Source organism: Helianthus annuus, chromosome 2 (genome assembly GCF_002127325.2).
Source record: "Helianthus annuus cultivar XRQ/B chromosome 2, HanXRQr2.0-SUNRISE, whole genome shotgun sequence".
Classification (NCBI taxonomy): Eukaryota; Viridiplantae; Streptophyta; class Magnoliopsida; order Asterales; family Asteraceae; genus Helianthus; species Helianthus annuus.
In genome coordinates, this window is record NC_035434.2 from 172,607,512 (window position 1) to 172,631,888 (window position 24,377).

Here is a 24,377-nt window from a genome sequence, read left to right on the forward strand (position 1 = left end):
TTGTTGGTTATGTTTTTGTATGATAAAAAAACATTATATGTACATATTTATATAGATAGATAAGATATAAGTTGGTTGTGATTGGGATGTGGGATGTTCTTTGACATTTCTTGAAATCTTGACTTTGTCAACATGTTTTGAAGTCAACTCTCATATTGCTTAATGCTATGGTTATCAATATTCGGGCTTATCATGTGAATATATAAATTAAATGTAATGATTTGATTTGAATACTCAAGATTATGTATTTAAAATAATGTTTTAAGGATACTAAAATAATATCTTGGGAACGAGAAAGTACATGGAAATGGATTATCAAAGTTTATTAATGTAATAATCTAACTAAAATATAGAAGTAACAAGATATCCACATTTTGACCTTTGGATCAATAAAGAAAAACATCATATTTAAATACGTAGTGACTTGTAATCACATAAAAAGAGATTCTAAGTGAAAATATGTCAGCAAATTCAGGATGTTATTCGTATTACACTTCAAACTTTTTCTCAGCAGTGTCCGGTATATAGTTTTCGTATAGAATTTTTCTGTATATACGTTTTTGACCCCTCGGTTTTATAAGCTTTTAGGTATATTTCGACCCCCTGTCGGAAATCTCAAGCTTCGCCACTGCTTGGTGGTTGAGGTTTTAGTCCCACGATGAACATATATGTAGATTTAAGAATATGATTATAGGATTTATAAGTTAAGCGTCATAGAAAAAAATATCAAATAAAAGTCAAAACAAAAATTCCAAAATCATCTCAACCTAGGTGGAACGATAAAACTAGCCAAAAAAACATGTTTGAATAATCAAAACAATAATTTATAATAGCAAGTATCATGAATGAAACAAGATTAAACGAAAAAGAATCGAAAAATAAAGACTAACGATATGTGAAGGGGTATGGTCCTAAATCAACCATTACCCTTATCGTATAAACCCCCACCAGCAATAAAGCGCGTCCATGCGGGCACATCCTTCGAATCCAATCGGTCTAAGGATGAGAAGCCTTACCTTGTGTATGAAAGCAGATGAACATAATGATGCGGTGCCATGGGCATTTTCATCACGACACGGGATGCAGGCAACAACAACAGTCTCCACGGGCGACGATGCGGCTGGCATCGCATCTCGCGTATTTCTTGATCAAAGCATGAGACGTGGGAACATCAAAGGTTATCGCAAGCAGCGATGCGGTTCGCACCGCATCCTGTGCGCTCAGCAAGTGGGACTGACACCACAGAGCAAGTAGCACCAATGACAGTCGCCTGTCAGGTCTACGTAAGCGACAGACTGACGTGGCGTTACCTCCACAACTGACTAGCCTGACACATCTGCAAAGGTGCAGCATGTCGTCAGTCTGTCCATCCACCTCCTCCTTCACTCCTCGGCTATAAATACCGACCCCAAACCAGGTTTGAGGTATCTCTTCACAGCTCTCTCACTACTACGACTATCATACTTTGTTTCCCAAGCAGACTACTGATTTTCACGCCGGAGAGTGGTAACAAGGAGCACCCCCCACCCCATCCTCCTTGTTACGAGTCACGGTTTGTTTCCTTGTGCAGGAGATCAACCAGCGGACGATCTAGCCAGCGATCCTCGAGAGGAAGGGATTAACCCTTCTTGACGAGACCAGTGAGTTAACCCTGCCCGATTAACCATTGTTTCATCATTGGCGCCCACCGTGGGGCATGCGGAAATAACTTATATATCTCTACATTATATAAGGGTGTATAACTTATATCCTCACATACCCACGAGCGCACGTGGAATATGCGGAAATGACACACACGAGCCCGTACAGGTGTGTGAGATGCTCAGAAGCAGCGTTGTTCTTTGGACTGAACCGCATATCAGGAACAGGTAAACCGCACTGCCTTCCTTCTCTTCAAGCTTCAAATCCCTCCTATCCGGTTCACAACCACAGAGGGTGAGCAAACAGCCCCTCCGTAGGGAAGAATGATGGGAATGTACGCGACCGCACATCAGCAACCCTGACTCCTGATCCTTTAAGAGTCACATCCAAGCAAAACATGCTTTTAAAGCGAGTCTTTTGTCACAAAACCGCAGACACTCGAGTCACTACGGACACACCTTTAGCTCCGCAAATGGTTGCTACGGAAGAGCCACAACTAAGTCATCACACAGATGACCGAGGCTACTTCAAGGAAAACTATTGGAGCGTGAAGGCAAGTGGCTCCAGAACAAGTATAGACAAGATCCCCAATCATCTAAAAAGATCTCGTCGAACAACAAGCGACCGAACAGCGGTAACAAGTCTGCTTATGACTTTGTTTACCCGCCTATGAGCCGCATAGAATAAACAATGGTGGGCACACCCTTGCCTATAACCAGGTTTATTGACCCATAGTACAGATTCAAATTGTTCGACCAAACATGGCCAACAATGACGCAACGAAGTAACCGCAAAGGACGTGCAGTTACTTGAGAGCTAAACTGAAGAACACGAACACCCCACAAAATAGGGATCTGTGTTTCATGTCTAATTGCTGAACATAGAGCTTGAGCAAAGCACTTGCAGCACAGATATCTTCGATCACCGTCTCAAAGGTTGGTTCGAAGCATCTTCTCTTCTTCATTCACCACCTTAGAGGTTGGTTCGAAGATAGAGACACGATCTCAGAGGTTGGTTCCACACACCAACAGGTGGCAACCAACCTGATGACATCAGAAAAAGGTAGCCCGCTACCCAAACGGCTGAGAATTTCGCATCAGACGAAACTTGCTCACCGATACGGAAGAGACGTCACATGACTATACCAGATCTCCAGCTTGACTTACAAAAAGCGAACGTCATCTACATGGCCTAGAATTTTCTCTAGGCTGGAAACTACCTTCTAGACACCATAGTCCAGTGCTCCTCCCACATGCAACTTGCACGAGGAAGCAACACTGGACTGGGGGGACTTGAAGGGGTATGGTCCTAAATCGACCATTACCCTTATCCTATAAACCCCCACCAGCAATAAACCGCATCCATGCGGGCACATCCTTCGAATCCAATCGGTCTAAGGATGAGAAGCCTTATCTTGTGTATGAAAGAAGATGAACATAATGATGCGGCTGGCACCGCATCATATGGGCATTTTCGTCACGACACGGGATGCAGGCAACAGCAACAGTCTCCATGGGCGACGATGCGGCTGGCACCGCATCTCGCGTATTTCTTGATCAAAGCATGAGACGTGGGAACATCAAAGGTTACCGCAAGCAGCGATGTGGCTCGCACCGCATCCTGTGCGCTCAGCAAGTGGGACTGACACCACAGAGCAAGTAGCACCAATGACAGTCGCCTGTCAGGTCTACGTAAGCGACAGACTGACGTGGCGTTACCTCCACAACCGACTAGCCTGACACACCTGCAAAGGTGCAGCATGTCGTCAATCTGTCCATCCACCTCCTCCTTCACTCCTCGGCTATAAATACCGACCCCAAACCAGGTTTGAGGTATCTCTTCACAACTCTCTCACTACTACGACTATCATACTTTGCTTCACAAGCAGACTACTGATTCTCACGCCGGAGAGTCGTAACAAGGAGCACCCCCCCACCCCATCCTCCTTGTTACGAGTCACGGTTTGTTTCCTTGTGCAGGAGATCAACCAGTGGACGATCCAGCCAGCGATCCTCGAGAGGAAGGGATTAACCCTTCTTGACGAGACCAGTGAGTTAACTCTGCCCGGTTAACCATTGTTTCATCATTGGCGCCCACCGTGGGGCATGCGGAAATAACTTATATATCTCTACATTATATAAGGGGGTATAACTTATATCCGCACATACCCACGAGCACACGTGGAATATGCGGAAATGACACACACGAGCCCCTACAGGTGTGTCAGATGCTCAGAACCAGCGTTGTTCTTTGGACTGAACCGCATCTCAGGAACAGGTAAACCGCACTGCCTTCCTTCTCTTCAAGCTTCAAATCCCTCCTATCCGGTTCACAACCACAGAGGGTGAGCAAACAGCCCCTCCGTAGGGAAGAAGGATGGGAATGTATGCGACCGCATATCAGCAACCCTGACTCCTGATCCTTCAAGAGCCACATCCAAGCAAAACACGCTTTTAAAGCGAGTCTTTTGTCCCAAAACCGCAGACACTCATGAGTCACTGCGGACACACCTTTAGCTCCGCAAATGGTTGCTACGGAAGAGCCACAACTAAGTCATCACACAGATGACCGAGGCTACTTCAAGGAAAACTATTGGAGCGTGAAGGCAAGTGGCTCCAGAACAAGTATAGACAAGATCCCCCATTATCTAGAAAGATCTTGTCGAACAACAAGCGACCGAACAACGGTAACAAGTCTGCTTATGACTTTGTTTACCCGCCTATGAGCCGCATAGAATAAACAATGGCGGGCACACCCTTGCCTATAACCATGTTTATTGACCCATAGTACAGATTCAAATTGTTCGACCAAACATGGCCAACAATGACGCAACGAAGTAACCGCAAAGGATGTGCGGTTACTTGAGAGCTAAACTGAAGAACACGAACACCCCACAAAATAGGGATTCGTGTTTCATGTCCAATTGCTGAACATAGAGCTTGAGCAAAGCACTTGCAGCACAGATATCTTCGATCACCGTCTCAAAGGTTGGTTCGAAGCCTCCTATCTTCTTCATTCACCACCTCATAGGTTGGTTCGAAGACAGAGACACGATCTCAGAGGTTGGTTCGACACACCAACAGGTGGCAACCAACCTGATGACATCAGAAAAAGGTAGCCCGCAACCCAAACGGCTGAGAATTTCGCATCAGACGAAACTTGCTCACCGGTACGGAAGAGACGTCACATGACTATACCAGATCTCCAGCTTGACTTACGAAAAGAGAACGCCATCTACATGGCCTAGAATTTTCTCTAGGCTGGAAACTACCTTCTAGACACCATAGTCCAGTGCTCCTCCCACATGCAACTTGCACGAGGCAGCAACACTGGACTGGGGGACTTGAAGGGGTATGGTCCTAAATCGACCATTACCCTTATCGTATAAACCCCCACCAGCAATAAACCGCGTCCATGCGGGCACATCCTTCGAATCCAGTCGGTCTAAGGATGAGAAGCCTTACCTTGTGTATGAAAGCAGATGAACATAATGATGCGGCTGGCACCGCATCATATGGGCATTTTCGTCACGACACGGGATGCAGGCAACAGTAACAGTCTCCACGGGGGCGGCTGGCACCGCATCTCGTGTATTTCTTGATCAAAGCATGAGACACGGGAACATCAAAGGTTACCGCAAGCAGCGATGTGGCTCGCACCGCATCCTGTGCGCTCAGCAAGTGGGACTGACACCACAGAGCAAGTAGCACCAATGACAGTCGCCTGTCAGGTCTACGTAAGCGACAGACTGACGTGGCGTTACCTCCACAACCGACTAGCTTGACACACCTGCAAAGGTGCAGCATGTCGTCAGTCTGTCCATCCACCTCCTCCTTCACTCTTCGGCTATAAATACCGACCCCAAACCAGGTTTGAGGTATCTCTTCACAACTCTCTCACTACTACGACTATCATACTTTGCTTCCCAAGCAGACTACTGATTCTCACGCCGGAGAGTGGTAACACGGAGCACCCCCCCCCCCCACCCCATCCTCCTTGTTACGAGTCACGGTTTGTTTCCTTGTGCAGGAGATCAACTAGCGGACGATCCAGCCAGCGATCCTCGAGAGGAAGGGATTAACCTTCTTGACGAGACCAGGGAGTTAACCCTGCCCGGTTAACTATTGTTTCATCAATATGTCAAATCTTTAATTCTTCGAACCCGGGTTCGTTCTTAATTCAAATCCCTTCTTCCTCTGTTAGAAATCACCTCTTGAATCCCCCGGTTCGTATGGCAGCCACCGATATATCTTTTTTCAATGAATAAGAAACCTCACTTTATGTATCTAACTATTTCTCTACACACCATTTCGAACATGAAGTGGTACAACTTTAAATTTTAGGAATATTGGTTTTAATAACGCCAACTATTACCCATAGGTAATAGTTGAGACACTTGCCACTTATCAGACAGTTAGTAATAATTTTGTATAGTTTTTTAATAACAAAACTTGTACTTCATGAGGTTGAACCTCTAACCTCCTGTTATTGTAAACTTTATCTAAACTCACTAACACCAGTGCGTGTGTTATTCCTAAATGGATTGAACCTCTGACCTCCTGTTATCCTAAACTTTATCTAAACTCACTAACACCAGTGTTTTATTCCCAAGTGAATAACAGTAAAAATTCACACTTCAAGACACTAATTAAACACATTGATTTGAACAATCAACCAACATATTCTTCAAAAGATAACCCAGCTCTATACATCTTAACCAAAGTTTTACATGACACAAGTCTTTAATCATTCATATCATATACTCCAATATAACCAAAAACTAAATGAGAATCCAGAACAAGCATCAAACCAAAACTCATTTCAGAATTCTTACTTTTTTAGCAACTAAACCTACACCTACACAAACGAATCAAGGTAACCGTACTTATGTCGTTTGTTATACTGTAACAAACTAGCATAAGTCCGGTCCCACACTCCAATATACAGCGTTTCATCATCGGAACTTAGCGACACACCCGAGATTTCTCCAAAAAAATCAATTTCTTGTCGTTTTTCACAGTTTAGTTTCGTGTCGTAAATGTGTACAAAATCAGCAGGCTCCGCTACTACTAAAAACTGCCCGTTGGATGAGAAACGGACCGACCGAACTGCCCCCATGTTGACCTTGAGAACCGAAACGGGGTTTGAGAGGTTTCGTAAGTCCCATACCCTGCAGGTTTTGTCTTGGTTTCCTGTAGCGAAGAGTCTTCCGTCTGGATGCCATGCGGACGCAAATGAGTAGTCGAGGTGACCTTCAATAGATGCGACCGTCTGCAAACAAGACATAAAAAATTATTAAAGAAAACGAAACTGATAAATCGAAAAAACATAAGATGTACAATCACTTACTTTTCCATTTGATGAGTCCACAATAAGTCCATCAAGATGATCTCCAACAACGGTTATAAACTTCCGATCCGGGCTTAATAAAGAATGCTGAAACCAGAATAAGAATAAATTATCCAAGCAGTTAATGCAGTAAAACAGATATCGGTCAAGGACCTGAACTTTTGGACCTTCAAGATACGAAAGAAACTCACATTCACCGGCCAAGGAAAACAGAAGTGATTCATAAGTTGAAATCTCTCCGTATCATATTCTCTCACGCCACCATCATTGTTTGATGCCATAAAATGCATTGCACCACTGCAAAACAACTCGGTAATCAATATGAGAAAATCACACGACAACTTCGGCCGATCCCTGGAATCCTCCTTGAATCTTTCCCGAAAAAACTCAAAAACCTTCTTTTTAATGATGGTAGGCTTTGAGCACCACGACCCGTTGATATTCAACCCGTTGATTGAATTACAAGCTTTCCGACAATTGATCATCGAGTGAAAGAACTTAGAATTTTCATCCCCGTCTTTCGCCCATTTAACCCTTGAACGTTGTTTAAGATCCTTCGTCTTTTTATCTTCGACATCACTAACAATTTTCATGTTTTCCAATAAAGCCCACTCCTCCTCTTCAACGAGATCCCTGACCTCCAAAACCTTTTCTAAATCCTCCAACTCCTTTCTAGCAATAGCTTCAAGCTCCCCTTCCTTCTTAAGCATATCATCCCGCCAAACCTTCAGCCGACTTCTAATACTCTCGAATTTCTTCATTAAACACAGATCCGCAGGCCCGATAGCATCACAAGAAAGAGCAGCAAGTCTGACTGTCTCCTCGAAGCCCGCTCGCCCGATCCAGGAGTTAAAAACCCGGAAGGGCTTCGGCCCAAAATTCGTCTCCTTAGTCACAAGAACAATGGGACTATGATCAGATAGGGATCTCGGGAGGGCTCTAAAACAAGCACTCGGCCACAAGCCAAAGAAATCCGAGCACACAAAACGCGATCAATTTTGCTGCATTTCCTACCATTATCAGCCCATCTGGTAAACTTCCTATCTTTCATCTCATATTCCAACAACCGAGTATCAAAAATAAATGAGTTAAAATTATCAGCACAAACAGAATTGAAACGGGTATTTAGCCTCTCCTCCGGGAACCGGACAGCGTTAAAGTCACCGAGCAGGATCCACAATCCAGAGGACCCGTCGATCAAACCCTTCAACTTATCCCAAAGACACTTTTTGCCCTGAACATCCTAGGGAGCATAAATATTTGCTATGTTGATTTGTTGGCCACTACCTTTAATCTTACCATAAATAATGAGAAAGTTTTTGTCCTTAGACGCGGAACTGAATTCGAACAAAGATTTATCCCACATACTAAACAGCCCTCCCGACAACCCACTCGAATCAACCCATTCCACCCCAAAATCCTTGTTTCCCCAAAGCCTTGAAATAACCTTCTCCTCTAAAGCACAGCACTTCGATTCTTGAAAAGCCGCAACCGAAATCCCAAACTTAACCTTAAGACCTTTAACCCATCTAGCTTTGTCATCCCCTCCCAGCCCTCTCAAATTAAGGGACAAAAAATTCATACTTGAACCTCATTAATACCTTTTCCCACAATTTCCTTCCTCAGTAATTCTTCACTGTTTGCCACCTCCATACCCAATCTAACTCCCAGGTTACCAGTTTCTCTGATCTCTTTATCCACCGCCTCTCCAATGTTATTAGGATCTCCACTGGAGTCACCTTGTGCCTGAGCCGAGTCCACTTCGTGACCCCCAACATCGGCTTCGATAGGAACCCCATCGGAGTTGAGAGGATGGTTGAGATTTACCGCATGATTGACGGAGCCTCCACCGCCTTCTTTATTCTTCATAAGCTCAAAGAGGTTATCCAGAGAAAATGGATCGCTGGTATCTTCCAAGGTGCCTCTATTTCTTTTCCTGGGCCTACATTTGTCTGAAGAGTCCGTTACAAAAGATGGGCTGGCCCCATTCCCCACTTGATGAAAAGATGGCCCACCCTTCCTAAACCGTTTAGCCTTTTTAGTAGCTTTGAAAAAGTGATCACCCATTTTCTCATTGCCCGAGGAATAGGGAACATTCCTTGAACAAGAATCCAAAAACGGCTGCCAATTGAAACACACCTCATTAGGGACCCCATCAGAGCCACCATTACTAGAGAGAGAGTGAGCCGGTTCCTCTTCCCCACGCATCACTTCTCCCATGCACAACTCTTCATCTTCAACGTCAAACTCCCCCAGATTCCCAACATCCTCCGGAACACCTACCGGAGAAGACGCCATCGGAGAGGACATCGCCGGATTGCTACCTCCCACACCTCCCAAACAATCGGGAACCCATATATCCAACTCTTCCTCCTCCCAAATCCTGAAGCTCCTATTCTTCCACTTAATCGAAACAAATTCCTTAACTCTTTCCACATCGCCTGCAAGAACCCCGACCCTACAAACTGACAAATCCTTATCATCACCAAACGATTTTTGAACGAAAAGAAATTTCCCGAACAATTCCCCAACTGACTTAAGAACATCCGCATCAACCAAGTGTAACGGCAACCCCATCACTCTAAGCCAAGCAACACATAGATAGATAAGATATAAGTTGGTTGTGACTTGTGATTGGGATGTGGGATGTTTCTTTGACTTTTTTTGAAATCTTGACTTTGTCAACATGTTTTGAGGCCAACTCTCATATTGCTTAATGCTATGGTTATAAATTAAATAAAATGATTTGATTATGGTTATCAATATTCAGGCTTATCATGTGAATATATAAATTAAATAAAATGATTTGATTATGGTTATCAATATTCAGGCTTATCATGTGAATATATAAATTAAATAAAATGATTTGATTTGAATTCTCAAGATTATGTAACCATATATTGGGAACGAGAAAGTATGGAAATGAATTATCAAAATTAGTTATGTAACAATCTAAAAAATATATACAACACAATATCCACATTTTGACCTTTGGATCAATAAAGAAAAACATCATATTTAAGTACGTAGTGACTTGTAATCACATAAAAAGAGATTTTAAGTGAAAATATGTCAGCAAATTCATGATGTTAAGCGTCATAGAAAAAATATCAAATAAAAGTCAAAACAAAAATTCCAAGTTCATCTCAACCTAGGTGGAACGATAAAACTAGCCAAAAAACATGTTTGAATAATCAAAACAATAATTTATAATAGCAACTATCATTAATGAAACAAGATTAAATGAAAAAGAATCGAAAAATAAAGACCAACGATATGTCAAATCTTTAATTCTTCGAATCCGACTTCGTTCTTAATTCAAATCCCTTCTTCCTCTGTTAGAAATCACCTCTTGAATCCCCCGGTTCGTATGGCAGCCACCGATATATCTTTTTTCAATGAATAAGAAACCTCACTTTATGTATCTAACTATTTCTCTACACACCATTTCGAACATGAAGTGGTACAACTTTAAATTTTAGGAATATTGGTTTTAATAACGCCAACTATTACCCATAGGTAATAGTTGAGACACTTGCCACTTATGAGACAGTAGGTAATAATTTTGTATAGTTTTTTAATAACAAAACTTGTACTTCATGATGTTGAACCTCTAACCTCCTGTTATCGTAAACTTTATCTAAACTCACTAACACCAGTGCGTGCGTTATTCCTAAATGGATTGAACCTCTGACCTCCTGTTATCCTAAACTTTATCTAAACTCACTAACACTAGTGCTTTATTCCCAAGTGGATAACAGTAAAAATTCACACTTCAAGACACTAATTAAACACATTGATTTGAACAATCAACCAACATATTCTTCAAAAGATAACCCAGCTCTATACATCTTAACCAAAGTTTTACATGACACAAGTCTTTAATCATCATATCATATACTCCAATATAACCAAAACTAAATCAGAATCCAGAACAAGCATCAAACCAAAGCTCATTTCAGAATTCTTATTTTTTTAGTAACTAGACCTACACCTACACAAACGAATCAAGGTAACCGTACTTATGTCGTTTGTTATACTGTAACAAACTAGCATAAGTCCGGTCCCACACTCCAATATACAACGTTTCATCGTCGGGACTTAGCGACACACCCGAGATTTCCCCAAAAAAATCGATTTCTTGCCGTTTTTCACAGTTTAATTTGGTGTCGTAAATGTGTATGAAATCAGCAGGCTCCGCTACTACTAAAAACTGCCCATTGGATGAGAAACGGACTGACCGAACTGCCCCCATGTTGACCTTGAGAACCGAAACGGGGTTTGAGAGGTTTCGTAAGTCCCATACCCTGCAGGTTTTGTCTTGGTTTCCTGTAGCGAAGAGTCTTCCGTCTGGATGCCATGCGGATGCAAATGAGTAGTCGAGGTGACCTTCGACGGATGCAACCGTCTGCAAACAAGATATAAATTTTAAAAATTATATACATACAAAAAATAAAGAGTAGAAAGCCATTTCCGTCCTTTAGGTTTGGCCACTTTTGTGACTTTCATCCAAAGGTTTGTTTTCCGCATCTGGATCCAGATGTGAAAAAACAAACCTTTGGACGAAAGACGCAAAACTGGCCAAACATCAGGGACGAAAATGGCATTTTACTCGAAAATAAATAACAGAACCATTAAAGAAAGCGAAAGTGACAAATCGAAAACATAACATAAAATGTATAATATCTTACTTTTCCATTTGAAGAGTCCACAATAAGTCCATCGAGATGATCTCCAACGACGGTTATAAGCTTGCGATCTGGGCTTAATGACGAATGCTGAAACAAATAAAAATAAATAACTTATAGTGTCTAAGATTAAAGCACACAAACGAGACCTTGTTCAAAGTGAACCGATACGACCAGATAATGGAAATAATTACATCACTCATGACAAATTTATTTTTTTCATAACTTCATCGAAAGTGTACTTTAAAACACGAAACCTTTTAAGTCACTTTATGGAAAGAGTAAAATGCATGGATAGTCCCTGTGGTTTGGTGAAATTTCACCTTTAATCCCCAACTTTTCAAAATTACACTCTTAGTCCCTAGGGTTTGACAAGTTGTTACTCGGATAGTCCCCAAAGCGGATTGGAGGTTAGTTTTTCTGGTTAAATGGGTGTGAAATGACAAAGACTATCCGAGTAACAACTTGTCAAACCACAGGGACTATCCGAGTAACAACTTGTCAAACCACAAGGACTAAAAGTGTAATTTTGAAAAGTTGAGGACTAAAGGTGAAATTTCACCAAACCACAGGGACTATCCGTGCATTTTACTCTTATGGAAAAGAAAACTGAACTTTTGGGCAAGAAGTGTTTTGAGATAACACAACCAATTTACCACATCTAGATCATAGCAAATGAAGTCGAAGAAAAAAACTATAAATACCACTTGCAGTCGAAAAACAAAAAACCAAGAAATCTTGAGAACAGAAAAAAAGAGAATAATGGTGTCAAATTTGCAAAATAGGTTATACGTCACAGCACACTTTTAAAAAAGAGTAAAGTACACGGATAGTCCCTGTGGCATACCAAAATTTTGGATTTGGTCACTACCTTTTCAAAAGTACACATATGGTCCCTGATGTTTGCACTTTGTAACGCATCTAGTCCCCAGCTTTTTCCAAAAGTCTATGGATGGTCCCTGAGGTTTGTACTTTGTAACGAATTTAGTCCATAACTTGGACATGCTAAAACCTTTAAATTTATTGGCCAGGTACTAAATACGTTAAAAAGTGCAAACACTGGGACAATCCGTGTATTTTTGAAAAGCTAGGGACCAATTCCAATTTTTGGTAAACCACAGGGACCATCTGTGTACTTTACTCTTTAAAAAAGTTCAAAACTTTTGGACAAAGCGTTGAGAGTCGACCCATTTTGAACCAGACAAGTTTTAACCAATTACCCAACTCGCCCATATTGCCACACCACTGACGGCGATCGTAGCAAAAGATAGTAAAACGAAGGTAAACAAAAAACTCACATTCACTGGCCAAGGAAAACGGAAGTGATTCGTAAGCTGAAATCTCTCCATATCGTATTCTCGCACGCCACCGTCATTATTTGATGCCATGAAATGCATTGCACCACTGCAAAACAACTCAGTAATTCATGATGCTTTTAAAAAAAAAATTAAAAACGAGTAAAATGCACGGATAGTCCCTGTGGTCTGGTGAAATTTCACCTTTAGTCCCCAACTTTTCAAAATTACACTCTTAGTCCCTGTGGTTTGACAAGTTGTTACTCGGATAGTCCCCAAAGCCGATGGAGGTTAGTATTTCTGGTTAAGTGGGTGTGAAATGACAAGGACTATCCGAGTAACAACTTGTCAAACCACAGGGACTATCCGGGTAACAACTTGTCAAACCACAGGGACTATCCGAGTAACAACTTGTCAAACCACATGGACTATCCGAGTAACAAGTTGTCAAACCACAGGGACTATCTGTGTAATCTTCATCCGCTTTAGGGACTATCCGAGTAACAACTTGTCAAACCACAGGGACTAAGAGTGTAATTCTAAGAAGTTGGGGACTAAAGGTGAAATTTATCCAAACTACAGGGACTATCCGTGCATTTTACTCTTTAAAAACAAGTAAATGTTCAACGAAACAATACATATATGGGTAACCAACAATTGACACAAAGATTATTCATAACAGAGTTCAAATATGAATTATTACCTCAAGCTGTCATATATCTCAACGGCATTTGTTATGGCATTTTCCTCGTAAGTTGTTCTTGTACAGAAGCTTACTCCCTGTTTATCCAACCGCTGCATCATTTAATAAATGAAATAAAAATATCAGAGACCAAAGTGCATGTTACAAACCAATTAAACCTACATAAAAAATATTAAAGAAAGAGTAAACTTCCGTTTTGCTCCCTGTGGTTTGGTCACTTTAACGGTTTTGCCCCAAACCTTTAAATATAGTCATTTTACTCCCTGATCTATGAAGCCCTTCATGATTTTACTCCCTGCCCCTAAACGTCATCCATTTTAAACGTTAGGGTTTTAAAAGGTAATTCATTAATATGGATTGGGAAAAGACATAATTGTCCATCAGGTGTTTTGCACGTGACAGGCTTTAGCGTTTAAAATGGATGACGTTTAGGGCGGGGAGTAAAATCATGAAGGGCTTCATAGATCAAGGAGTAAAAAGGCTATTTTTAAAGGATTGGGGCAAAACCGTTAAAGTGACTAAACCACAGGGAGCAAAACGGAAGTTTACTCTTAAAGAAAAAATTTAACCATTATACTTCCAAAATACCTTACACGCAAGCTCTCCTTGAAATCCTCCGGCAACTATAAAATCATCTTTGACCGCTAGAGTACTAATCTGCGTTTGCGTAAAACCTTCCAGTAAACTCCCTGCATGTTTCTATATAATGACCACAAAGCATATAAATAATTAAATATTAAAACAATAATAAAATTCCAAATGAACAAAAAATAGACGATAATTACAAAAATGTTGTAAATAAACTGAAAGTACCTCAGTAGGTGCTACATGACCAGAAAAGTTAAGGATCTCGGACAAATTGTACGATAACGACGACCAATGCATGATTGAGTAGTTAGACATGAGATATACGTCATGTTTTGAGGTAGCCCAGACCAGGTTCCTAAGCTGAAGAATAATATGAAGTGGTTAAAAGACCCGTATCGGAAAAAGGCGATCGAATGGACATGCAGGCATGTTGAGTCGACTGTCGACCCGAATTCTCTTTTGTCCAAAAGATTTAACATTATTATAAATAGTTACTTTGTCAAATACGATTACAGGAATTATATTATTTCAATGATAACCTAGTGGTTTGGTTAAAAATTAAAATCATAGTTGTCAATAGCAAATAGCGAACAATAGTGACAGGCTACCTATATGCTACAGCCTACATAACGATAGCAATGAAATAGCGCCCGCTATCTCATGTTTAGTGATAAAGGGAAAGAAATTAAAAAAAAAGTGTTGTTTTCACGTATAAATAGTTACTAAGTAGTTAATACGGTAAAATATCGGATATCGGTCAAGGACCGATATTTGAGATATCAGTTATCGCGGTGGGATATCGGTGAGATATCGGTAATTATAATATAATGCTAAATTTATATATATAGCAATTTAGCACTAACAATTGTAACAAGTAAGAACTTACTAAGACTTAAAACACTAACATTTAACAGTAACAACTAACAATTAAGACTTAAAACACTAATAGCAGCAATAAGAAGAAAAATGAACGGTAGAAATAAGAAGAATGGTACTAATATCGGGAAAATCGGTGATTTATCGACTAAATATCGGTCCTATATCGGTCAAATATCGAACAATATCGCTGATATCGTCGGTACCGATATTCTAACCAATATTTTGTACAGGGGACGGACAACCGATATATCACTGATATATCGGTTGATATATCACTAATATATCGGTTGATATATCGGGATATTAACTACATAAAATAGTTAAAGTACACTATTTCATGTATAGAAGAAATACCCTAAAATAATGAAAATACGCTATCTTTATAATCTTAACGAACTTAAAGAAAACCATAAAATTTGCTATTTAGTCGCTAACCAAGGAATAGCGCGCCAACACCTCACAACGCTACGACGCTTGCTATAGTGGTCGCTATAACCGCTATTGACATCCATGGGTAAAATGATTTAAAAGGTTTTAGGCATACATAAATACATGTTAAGCGACTTTCAACTAGTTTGTCCAGACTCGAAACACTTTTTTGTCTTCTAATATTTTTATACATTGTAACTTTGTTAAAAATGAACAAGAAATTGTATTATTTCAATTATAAGATAAATTTTGCTTTATATGATTTAGAGTTAATTACATAGTTAGTCCCTATGGTTTGCACAAAGTAACATACTTAGGTACTAATAGTTTAAAATCACATTCTAGGGTATTAACCTTTCATTTTGTAACGTTTGGAGGTATTAACGTCATTTGTAGGTTTAAAATCACTTTCTATTAGTACCTAAGTATGTTATTTTGTGCAAACCACAGGGACTAAGTATGTTAATACCCTAGAAGTTAATACCTCCGAACGTTACAAAATGAAAAGTTAACGAGTTGACGCTAACCCGCGCGTTGCAGCGGGGTGTTGAAAATGAGTTATTTTAATATGACTATATTCTATTCACCAACTGCATCCAAAGTGGGTTAATTTTCAATTCTTTTGAAAATAATAACAAAATCCAACAACAAAATACCACAAAATTGAACTTGGTAGCAAATTTTTATGCGATTTTCGCCTAAAACAAATTTATTATTTTTAAAACTTAAAAGGCATCATATCAAAAGATGGGGCATAACATGTGGTTAGTTGTTGATAAGAAAACCCATTTGACAATAATAGACATAGAGGTGTTTCTTGAAAAAAAACTCAATTGCAAACAAATGTATTTCTTGAATAAGTTTCATAAAAGGGACAATTTCAAATGATCTCTTGGCCTAGTGGTCAAGTGGAAGGTGGGAAGTGTTGCTTCTCTTGGAGGTCCTGGGTTTAAATTCAGGCAGTGGGGGAGTTTTAATACTAACTTGGTGATACTAACAAACTAAGGTTAGCAACATCCTAACCATACGCCGTTCAGAAAAAAAAGCACAATTTCACATAACCTACATCATCATCCATCTAAAATACAAATGTAGGCAAAAATAACATAGTTTATGGATTACATCTGTTGCACATTTCAACATATCTTCGTAACAAAATTCAATATCCCTAAATTATCTACCAAAAAGTAAATTATTTCGCAATATCCCCAATTATATAACAAAAGTAAATTTATTTTCAATTAAAATCTAACAATACAACATCAAAATTTCAACATGGGAAATAGTTGTGTATTCAACTTTTTTAAAAAAATTAACGAAAACAATGATAGTAAAATTTATTATAATAATACTAACAGTAATCTCGTTTATATCATGGTTAACACTCTTTAAAACAAATCTAAAAACTGAAAAATAAAGCAAAAGAAAACCATCACGTGAAACCATATGCGTTGATGTGCACGCTTGAACATAGTAATAAAGTGAGACTCGTTTTAGATTTTTTTATAATAGGCTTTGCAACATAAAATGATCATCTCATCCCAAACTTTTCACCATTTCACCGTCACTACAGTTTCGTGGTTGTGGCCGACAACCCCCCTCCGGTGCACAACCGCTAGCATGGCCTTCTCCCTCCTGGTGGTCAGCGAACCCCCTTCACATTCTCGGCACTTTGGTACACTCACTGCAAACAATCGAAATCTCCGTCAGTCAATCAATCTAATCGAATTGAATTGCAGCCTCATGAATCATGAACCAAGTGATGTGTTGGATCTTTATTATCCAGCGAATGGAGAGATACGTCGTTGCCTTCATTTGTTATTGTGGCCGAGTTATTTTGAGGGCGGTTGTTATCCGGCTTATATCATATATAAATATGAAGGGAAATGGCGGTTGTTGTTCGGAGGGGATGCGATGATATGTACGGATACGATACGACGGTTGCATGTTCGGAGAGATGCCATAAGTGACTATAGTGGTTAATAATCTGGATTATTATATATATTAATAATGAAACGATACAACGATTCAGTGTTGATTTGTTTATTTTTTTTCCAAACGGTGTGTCGGAACAATGCGTTAGTTACTTTTGGGTTCAAATGGTGCGTCGGTACTTTCCGGGTGTGTAGTAACTTAACTTGCAACTTTAAACGGTGCATCGGTTTCTTTCCAGTTCAAATGGTGCGTCAGAACGGTGCATCCGTATTTTCCGGTTGTGTAGTAACTTGAAAGGGTGTGACCCTTTGATTTTATGCCGTTTATTAGTGTGCCGGTGCGATAGTTCATGTGTTTGTTTAATTCCTTTCAAATGGTGGGATGTTCCATGCATGTTCTGCATATTGTGGTTACGTCACTAATGGGTAGGTTTGAGTATTTGTATGTATATCATATATACATAATATAAGTGGAAGCGATGATTCCATATTCCATGCGAACAGATCGACAATGGAAGATTGAATAGGTGTGATGATTGGTTTCATGCAAAAATTGTAATGGGTATGATATATTTAAAAGTAGTTTGATGGGTTGTGACTTTTGAAAGGGTGTGTTGTGTTTAAAAGTTGTGACATTTTCGTAAGGGTGTGTTATATTTAAAAATTGTTTGAAGAGTTGTGACTTTTTGAATGAGTGTGATCTAAACACATGAATTGTTGATTCTTATGCTGTGTGTTGGTTCAAGTATGTCTCGGTTCATTTGAAGAGTTTAATCAAGTACATATGCGAGAGTAAAATGAAGTGAAGGGTGTGACTTTTAAATAAACGGGACATAACCCAAATATATTTATTAAAGGGGTATATATATTGGGACATGTTGGTTTGGGTTATGTGTTTATGAAGCAAGGGTATTAGTTAAGGGTTATGTGTAAAAAGACACAACTTTTGAGTTACCCTAAGGCACCCCAAGTTACTTTTTGTAGGGTTATATAATACCCTAGAAGGTGATTTTAAACTATTAGTACCTAAGTATGTTATTTTGTGCAAACCACAGGGACAGGGACTAACTATGTAATTAACTCATAATTTAATAATGATCTTTGAATGACTTTAAACCCTTTTGACTAGCATCATTTTTAGCAAACTTTTTTAACTACACCAATTGGAGATAAAAAATAACAAGCCTCAGCCCGTTAGTGGACCGGTAAAAATGCCACTTTTTACATTTTAGTTACGTCAAATAGTTACCGAGCGAAACAGTAATTACCTGAAAGTGAAGGATTGTAGGCTTCACCAATCTCGTATTATGAAAAAATTCGTAGTAGTTAGCACCCTTCTGCTTTTGTTTACATTTCTACACACGGAACGACACATATAAGAACGCATATATATTACACACGCGCTCAAAGTAAACGGAATTGTTAAAGGTGTACCTTATCCACAGCATCACCTGATAACGGAATGTTTTCGTAGTTTCGGTATTGTTCTAATCGCGTGCGTCTGTAACTTTCTCGGGTTATCTTTAACCGCTCCCATGGGATCCCCTGAATGTCTTTGCCTCTTCTTGCTTGAGCGGAAGACGTATCCGTCACCTACGTAAGATGATAAAAGTTTTTTTATTTTCAGAATACACAAGTGATGATTGATTCGATACTGACCATTGTGTTGACCCGCCAACACTGTTTCTTCAACATATTAGATTAGACATGTACAAAAAACCGGTTTGAAAAAAAAAAAAAAAAAAAAAAAAAAAAAAAAAAGAGAGAGTTAATAGCCAAAATGGTCCCTGAGGTTTGCTCACTTTTGCCACTTTAGTCCAAAATCCAAAATTTTTAAATCTAGGTCCCTGAGGTTTGCATTTTGTTGCCATTTTAGTCCAAATTTCAAAAACTCCCTTTTTTGACTGTTGCAACCAGCCTATTTGTCCTTTTGCGCAGGGGTATTCTGGGTTCTTGATCTGAGTTTGTTATAATAACTCATAAAAATGACCAAAATACCCCTGCACAAAAGGACAAAATAGGCTGGTTGCAACAGTAAAAAAAGGGAGTTTTTGAAATTCGGACTAAAATGGCAACAAAATGCAAACCTCAGGGACCCAGATTTAAAAATTTTGGATTTTGGACTAAAATGGCAAAAGTGAGCAAATCTCAGGGACCATTTTGGCTATTAACTCAAAAAAAAAAGATCCGGTTTGAAAAACAGGTTTCAACCCGACTCGACCAGAAAGTTTGGATACCAGTTTGTATTTTTCGATCTTTGAAACCGGTTTATAACCCGAACCGGTTGTAAAAAAACGGTTTAGTTGTCCCAAACCGGTTTATAACCCGGACCGAATCGGTTTAATCGGTTTGGGGTTTAATCCTTGGAAACCGATTTTAAACCTGAACCGGTTTTAAAAAACGGTTTGTTTACCACTAAAAAACGATTCGGTTAAAAAACGGTTCGGTTGGTAAAAACGATTTGTACACCTCTATATTAGATATAAATCATATAATAATAACAAAAACTATGTTACCAAATAACATTCAAGTCATCGACTATTTTCAAGAGGAACGAACATTCAAGTTTCATTTCATTTATTCTTTTACAACGTCTACATTTGTCGCCAGAATCAACATCAAGAATAAGTTATTTGGAAGGTTATATAATCATATAAATACACTGAAAATCATCATCATCATACTCAGTAAATCCCACCAATAGCAAAGCTAAGGTAGGGTCTAAGGAGGGTAAGATGTAGACAGCCTTACCTCTACCCTGTAGGAATAGAGAGGCTGCTTCCAGTGAGACCCTCGGCTCGATTGTAGTATTGCATCAAGCCTTAGACATAAGGCACATAACACTCAGCAATTGAGACAAATGCCGATTAGTGCATGTACCCCTTGTCTTTCGGCTATCAACGCCACCACATGATGCATGATTAACCATCCGCCTCTTTTAACGTTATTTTCACGAAATTAGTAAAATAACGTTAGAATTAGTGCACTTTCACTTTTGCCACCTGAGCACCCACACGTATATAAATTATATGCGCATACTGCAAGCGGGGCTAAATACACTGAAAATCAACTTGTTTTAAATAAACGAGTAAACTGCCATTTTGGTCCCTGTGGTTTGGTTACTTTTGCCACTTTAGTCCAAAACTCAAACTTTTTTGCATCTGGGTCCCTGTGGTTTCAGTTTTATTGCCATTTTGGTCCAAAAATGAAATCAAATCATATTTGTCTTGAAAAATCCTGCAATTTTATCATTTTCCTCAGGGGCAAATCAGGTCATATTTGTCTTATAAAATATGATATTTTTTAATAAAAAAGAAATGATCATTTTGCCCCTGCGGAAAATGACAAAATAGCAGGATTTTATAAGACAAATATGACCTGATTTCATTTTTGGACCAAAATGGCAATAAAACTGAAACCACAGGGACCCAGATGCAAAAAGTTTGAGTTTTGGACTAAAGTGGCAAAAGTGACCAAACCACAGGGACCAAAATGGCAGTTTACTCTAAATAAACGGTTAACCGCCTCTATTGACCATACAAGTGATATACAATACTTATATGCAAAAACAATATAGCAACAAAAATGCAATTAGATTAAACTAACCATATCGTAATCGTCAACGACTTCATATCCACCACCACCTCCCTCCACATCATCCATCACAAAATCCAAAACATCTATCTCATCTGCTATGTAATCGATTTCGTCAACTTCGTTATCAGGGATCCTGTAATCCCTGCAAAATTAGCAATAAATCTTCAGTAATTTCTTTTTAAATTTTCACCTCCTCTAATAACATCTAACCACACCACATGCATAAACATTTAAACCCTTAATCTTGATTTAAAAAAAATCAACCAAATTCATCATCCCTTCACAAAGTAAGAATCAATGATTCATAGTGCAAAAAAAAAAAAAAAAAAAAAAAAAAAAAAAAAGACCACAAAACAAGATAATTAGTAACTAATATCAATAAAAACCTAAAACACTATCTTAAAAAATAAAAATAAAAAATCAGCCAAATTCATCATCCCTTAAACAAGCAATCAAAGAATCAGAGTGCAAAAAAAAGCACAAAAGAAGATATTCAACAACTACAATCAATAAAAACCTAAAGAGTTAAACGCCAATTTAGTCCCTGTTTGAGCCATTTTGCTAGTTTAGTCCAAAGGTTTCATTTTTAACCTGTGGGTCCAAAAAGGTTTCACAGTTGCCATTTTAGTCCACTGGGTTAACTTCATCCATTTTTTCTGTTAACGAGAAGGCCAATTCGGTCATTTTATATGGCTGAATTGCCTTTTTAGTTAATAGAATTACATATAAAATGACCGAATCGGCCTTCTCGTTAACAGAAAAAATGGATGAAGTTAACCCAGTGGACTAAAATGGCAACTGTGAAACCTTTTTGGACCCACAGGTTAAAAATGAAACCTTTGGACTAAACTGACAAAATGGCCCAAACCACAGGACTAAAATGGCATTTAACTCAAAACCTAAATTCACAATCTAACCCAAAAAAATATATATATAAACAATAAAAAACAGCCAAATTCACCATCCCTTCACAAACTAACAATCAATAAACCATAGTGCAAAAAAAAAAAAAAAAAACCAAGATAGCTAGCAACTACACTCAATAAAGACCTAAACACAATTTAAAAAAAAAAAAAAAAAAGAAAGAAAGAACACAAATTATAAAATAAAATAAAAATCAACCAAATTCATCATCCCTTCAAAAGAGTAACAATCAATGAATCATGCTGCAAGAAAAGCACAAAACAAGATAATTAGCAACTACAATCTAAAAAGACCCCAAATTATTCAAAGAACAAAAAAATGAAGAAGAAGCAAAATTCACCATCCCTTCACAAACTAACAATTGCAAAAAAAAATAAATAAATAAATAAATAAAAAAATAAAAAAGCACAAAACAAGATAATCAACAACTACAATCAACAAAAACCCAAAACACAATCTTGAAAAAATAAAAACCCCAAATAACAAATTCTTGAAACTAGGGTTTGTAAGAAAAGGAAAAAGTATGAAAAGCGTACATGGGTGTTTACAAGATTGGAAACCCAGAAGAAATCTTGAATCTTTTTTCTTCTGAATTCAAAAAGGGGGTGAATTGAATCTCATGATCTTGTGATTCTCTCTCTAAAATAGGGGAATATTTGGGGGTTTTCGTTGGTGTATTTCCAGGAGATCGTGGATGAATTATTATTATTGTTTTTTAATATTAAAAGAGTAAAATGCACGGATAGTCCCTGTGGTTTTGCAAAATAACACCTATAGTCCCCAACTTTTGGAAATTACATCAGTGCTCCCTGTGGCTTGACAGTTTGTTACTCAGATAGTCCCTGGAGTGGATAAGGGTTAGTTTATTCTGTTAAGTGGATGTGAAATGACAAATTTACCATTCATCTTCTCTCCTCTATAAAAACAAAACAACTCACCCCAACCCCACCCACCCTCACCTTTCTCTCTGTTTCCCCCAACCTCTTCACAGACCAACTTGCAAAACCACATGCACTATCCGTGCATTTTACTCATATTAAAATGAAATCAAGTGTAGGTCGAGAGAATTCATCCAAAGACGATCTTTTTGGGCTTTGATGAAAATGATTACCACCGTATTTACACGTTCCATGTGGTTTAGATGAATAATTTCTCATTTTTGGGTATGTCATCCTTGTCTACAAAGAGACGTTTTAAAGAAATGGAGATAGTGGTAATGTCCACACCTTTTGGGCGTTGTTCGATAGATGACACTCCTATAATTACCCAATTTTTTTATTTTTAAAACAAATAATATGGGTAAAAAAACCATCGATCCGGTCATTGGCCAGTTGAAACATCGATCAGGCGTGGAAATTAAAACGCTCCAATAGAATTTGGGTAAAAAAAGGCCCACGGGGGCGGCATCTCCGGCGTGTTTGGGCAAAAAAAGGCCCAGTTTTCACACGACTACGCTTGGTCTTAGTGGCGTGGCAGTTTTGTTTCGTAGATTTTTATTTATTTATTGCAATTCTTAATTGGGTTGCGACGTAGTTTGTTACCGTTTTATCTGTCATTTATTTTTAAGTTGTTTTGGTATTATACGGCTATAAGCTGTGGTCATGACCCTCATGACAACCATCACCCTCCATGCCAGTGTCATGTCACTCACCTCTAATACACAATCCAAAACAACTACCCTAAGGGTGTGGTCATGACCCAAACCACTATCCCCTTATTTATTTTAATTTATTTTTCTCTAAAGAAAAAGGAAATGATTACTTGAAAAATTGAAAGGAGAACCATGGTTGTCATGGTTTAATCTATGCAAACCATAATGGATTAGGGAAAGGGTGGTATAGCCTTTCATTCATGTTCCTACGTGATAAATCATGTCACAATCATGACCCCCCACACCCTTTAGCCTAATGAGATGACATAAGACCGTGGGGTATGAGGCTTGGGTTGGGGCGTGGGTTGGGGGAAAACGCCCAAGGCACCACCCCGGGTGGGCTTGGGTTGGGGCGTGGCCCCTTGGGGCTTGGGTTTCAAGCCGGGCGGGGGACCAAGGTGACATGGCGGTTTGTGAGTGGCCAAAAGAAAAGATCCGTTGGGCTAGCCGTTGGCCAACGGCTATATTTAAAAAAAAAAAAATTTCTTTCATTTTTTCACTATAAAACTCACATTTTACTTCCATTTTTTACCACATTCAACCACATCTTCTATACATCTTCAATTCTCCTACTACAAAACGAAAAAATGCATCCTTACAACCGTCCTTTTGACCCGAGCAACCCGTATGGATTCCAAGAAAATAATCCTAGCCCACCACCCACTCATCCAATAGCTCGTCCATTTTTCATACACTCTC

General features: G+C 39.0%; 1 protein-coding gene across 2 annotated transcripts; it reads right to left on the reverse strand.

The window, feature by feature from the left end:
* Positions 1-6,439: 6,439 nt before the first annotated feature.
* Positions 6,440-22,725, reverse strand: LOC110927253 (uncharacterized WD repeat-containing protein C2A9.03). Of its 2 annotated transcripts, none has more exons than XM_035985949.1 (10): positions 22,564-22,723; positions 21,113-21,245; positions 18,941-19,099; positions 18,775-18,861; positions 14,490-14,624; positions 14,265-14,375; positions 13,677-13,768; positions 12,977-13,082; positions 11,682-11,768; positions 6,440-6,912 (listed from the first exon to the last, which is right to left on the reverse strand). In XM_035985949.1, coding segments are annotated over exons 1-10 (1,326 nt in total). In that variant the 5' UTR covers positions 22,566-22,723; the 3' UTR covers positions 6,440-6,498. The 2 variants fall into 2 exon arrangements, with proteins under 2 accessions (XP_035841842.1, XP_022026598.1); XM_022170906.2 differs by lacking the exon at positions 6,440-6,912 and adding an exon at positions 10,810-11,398 and having other exon boundaries at positions 22,564-22,725.
* Between the last annotated feature and the right edge of the window lie 1,652 nt (positions 22,726-24,377).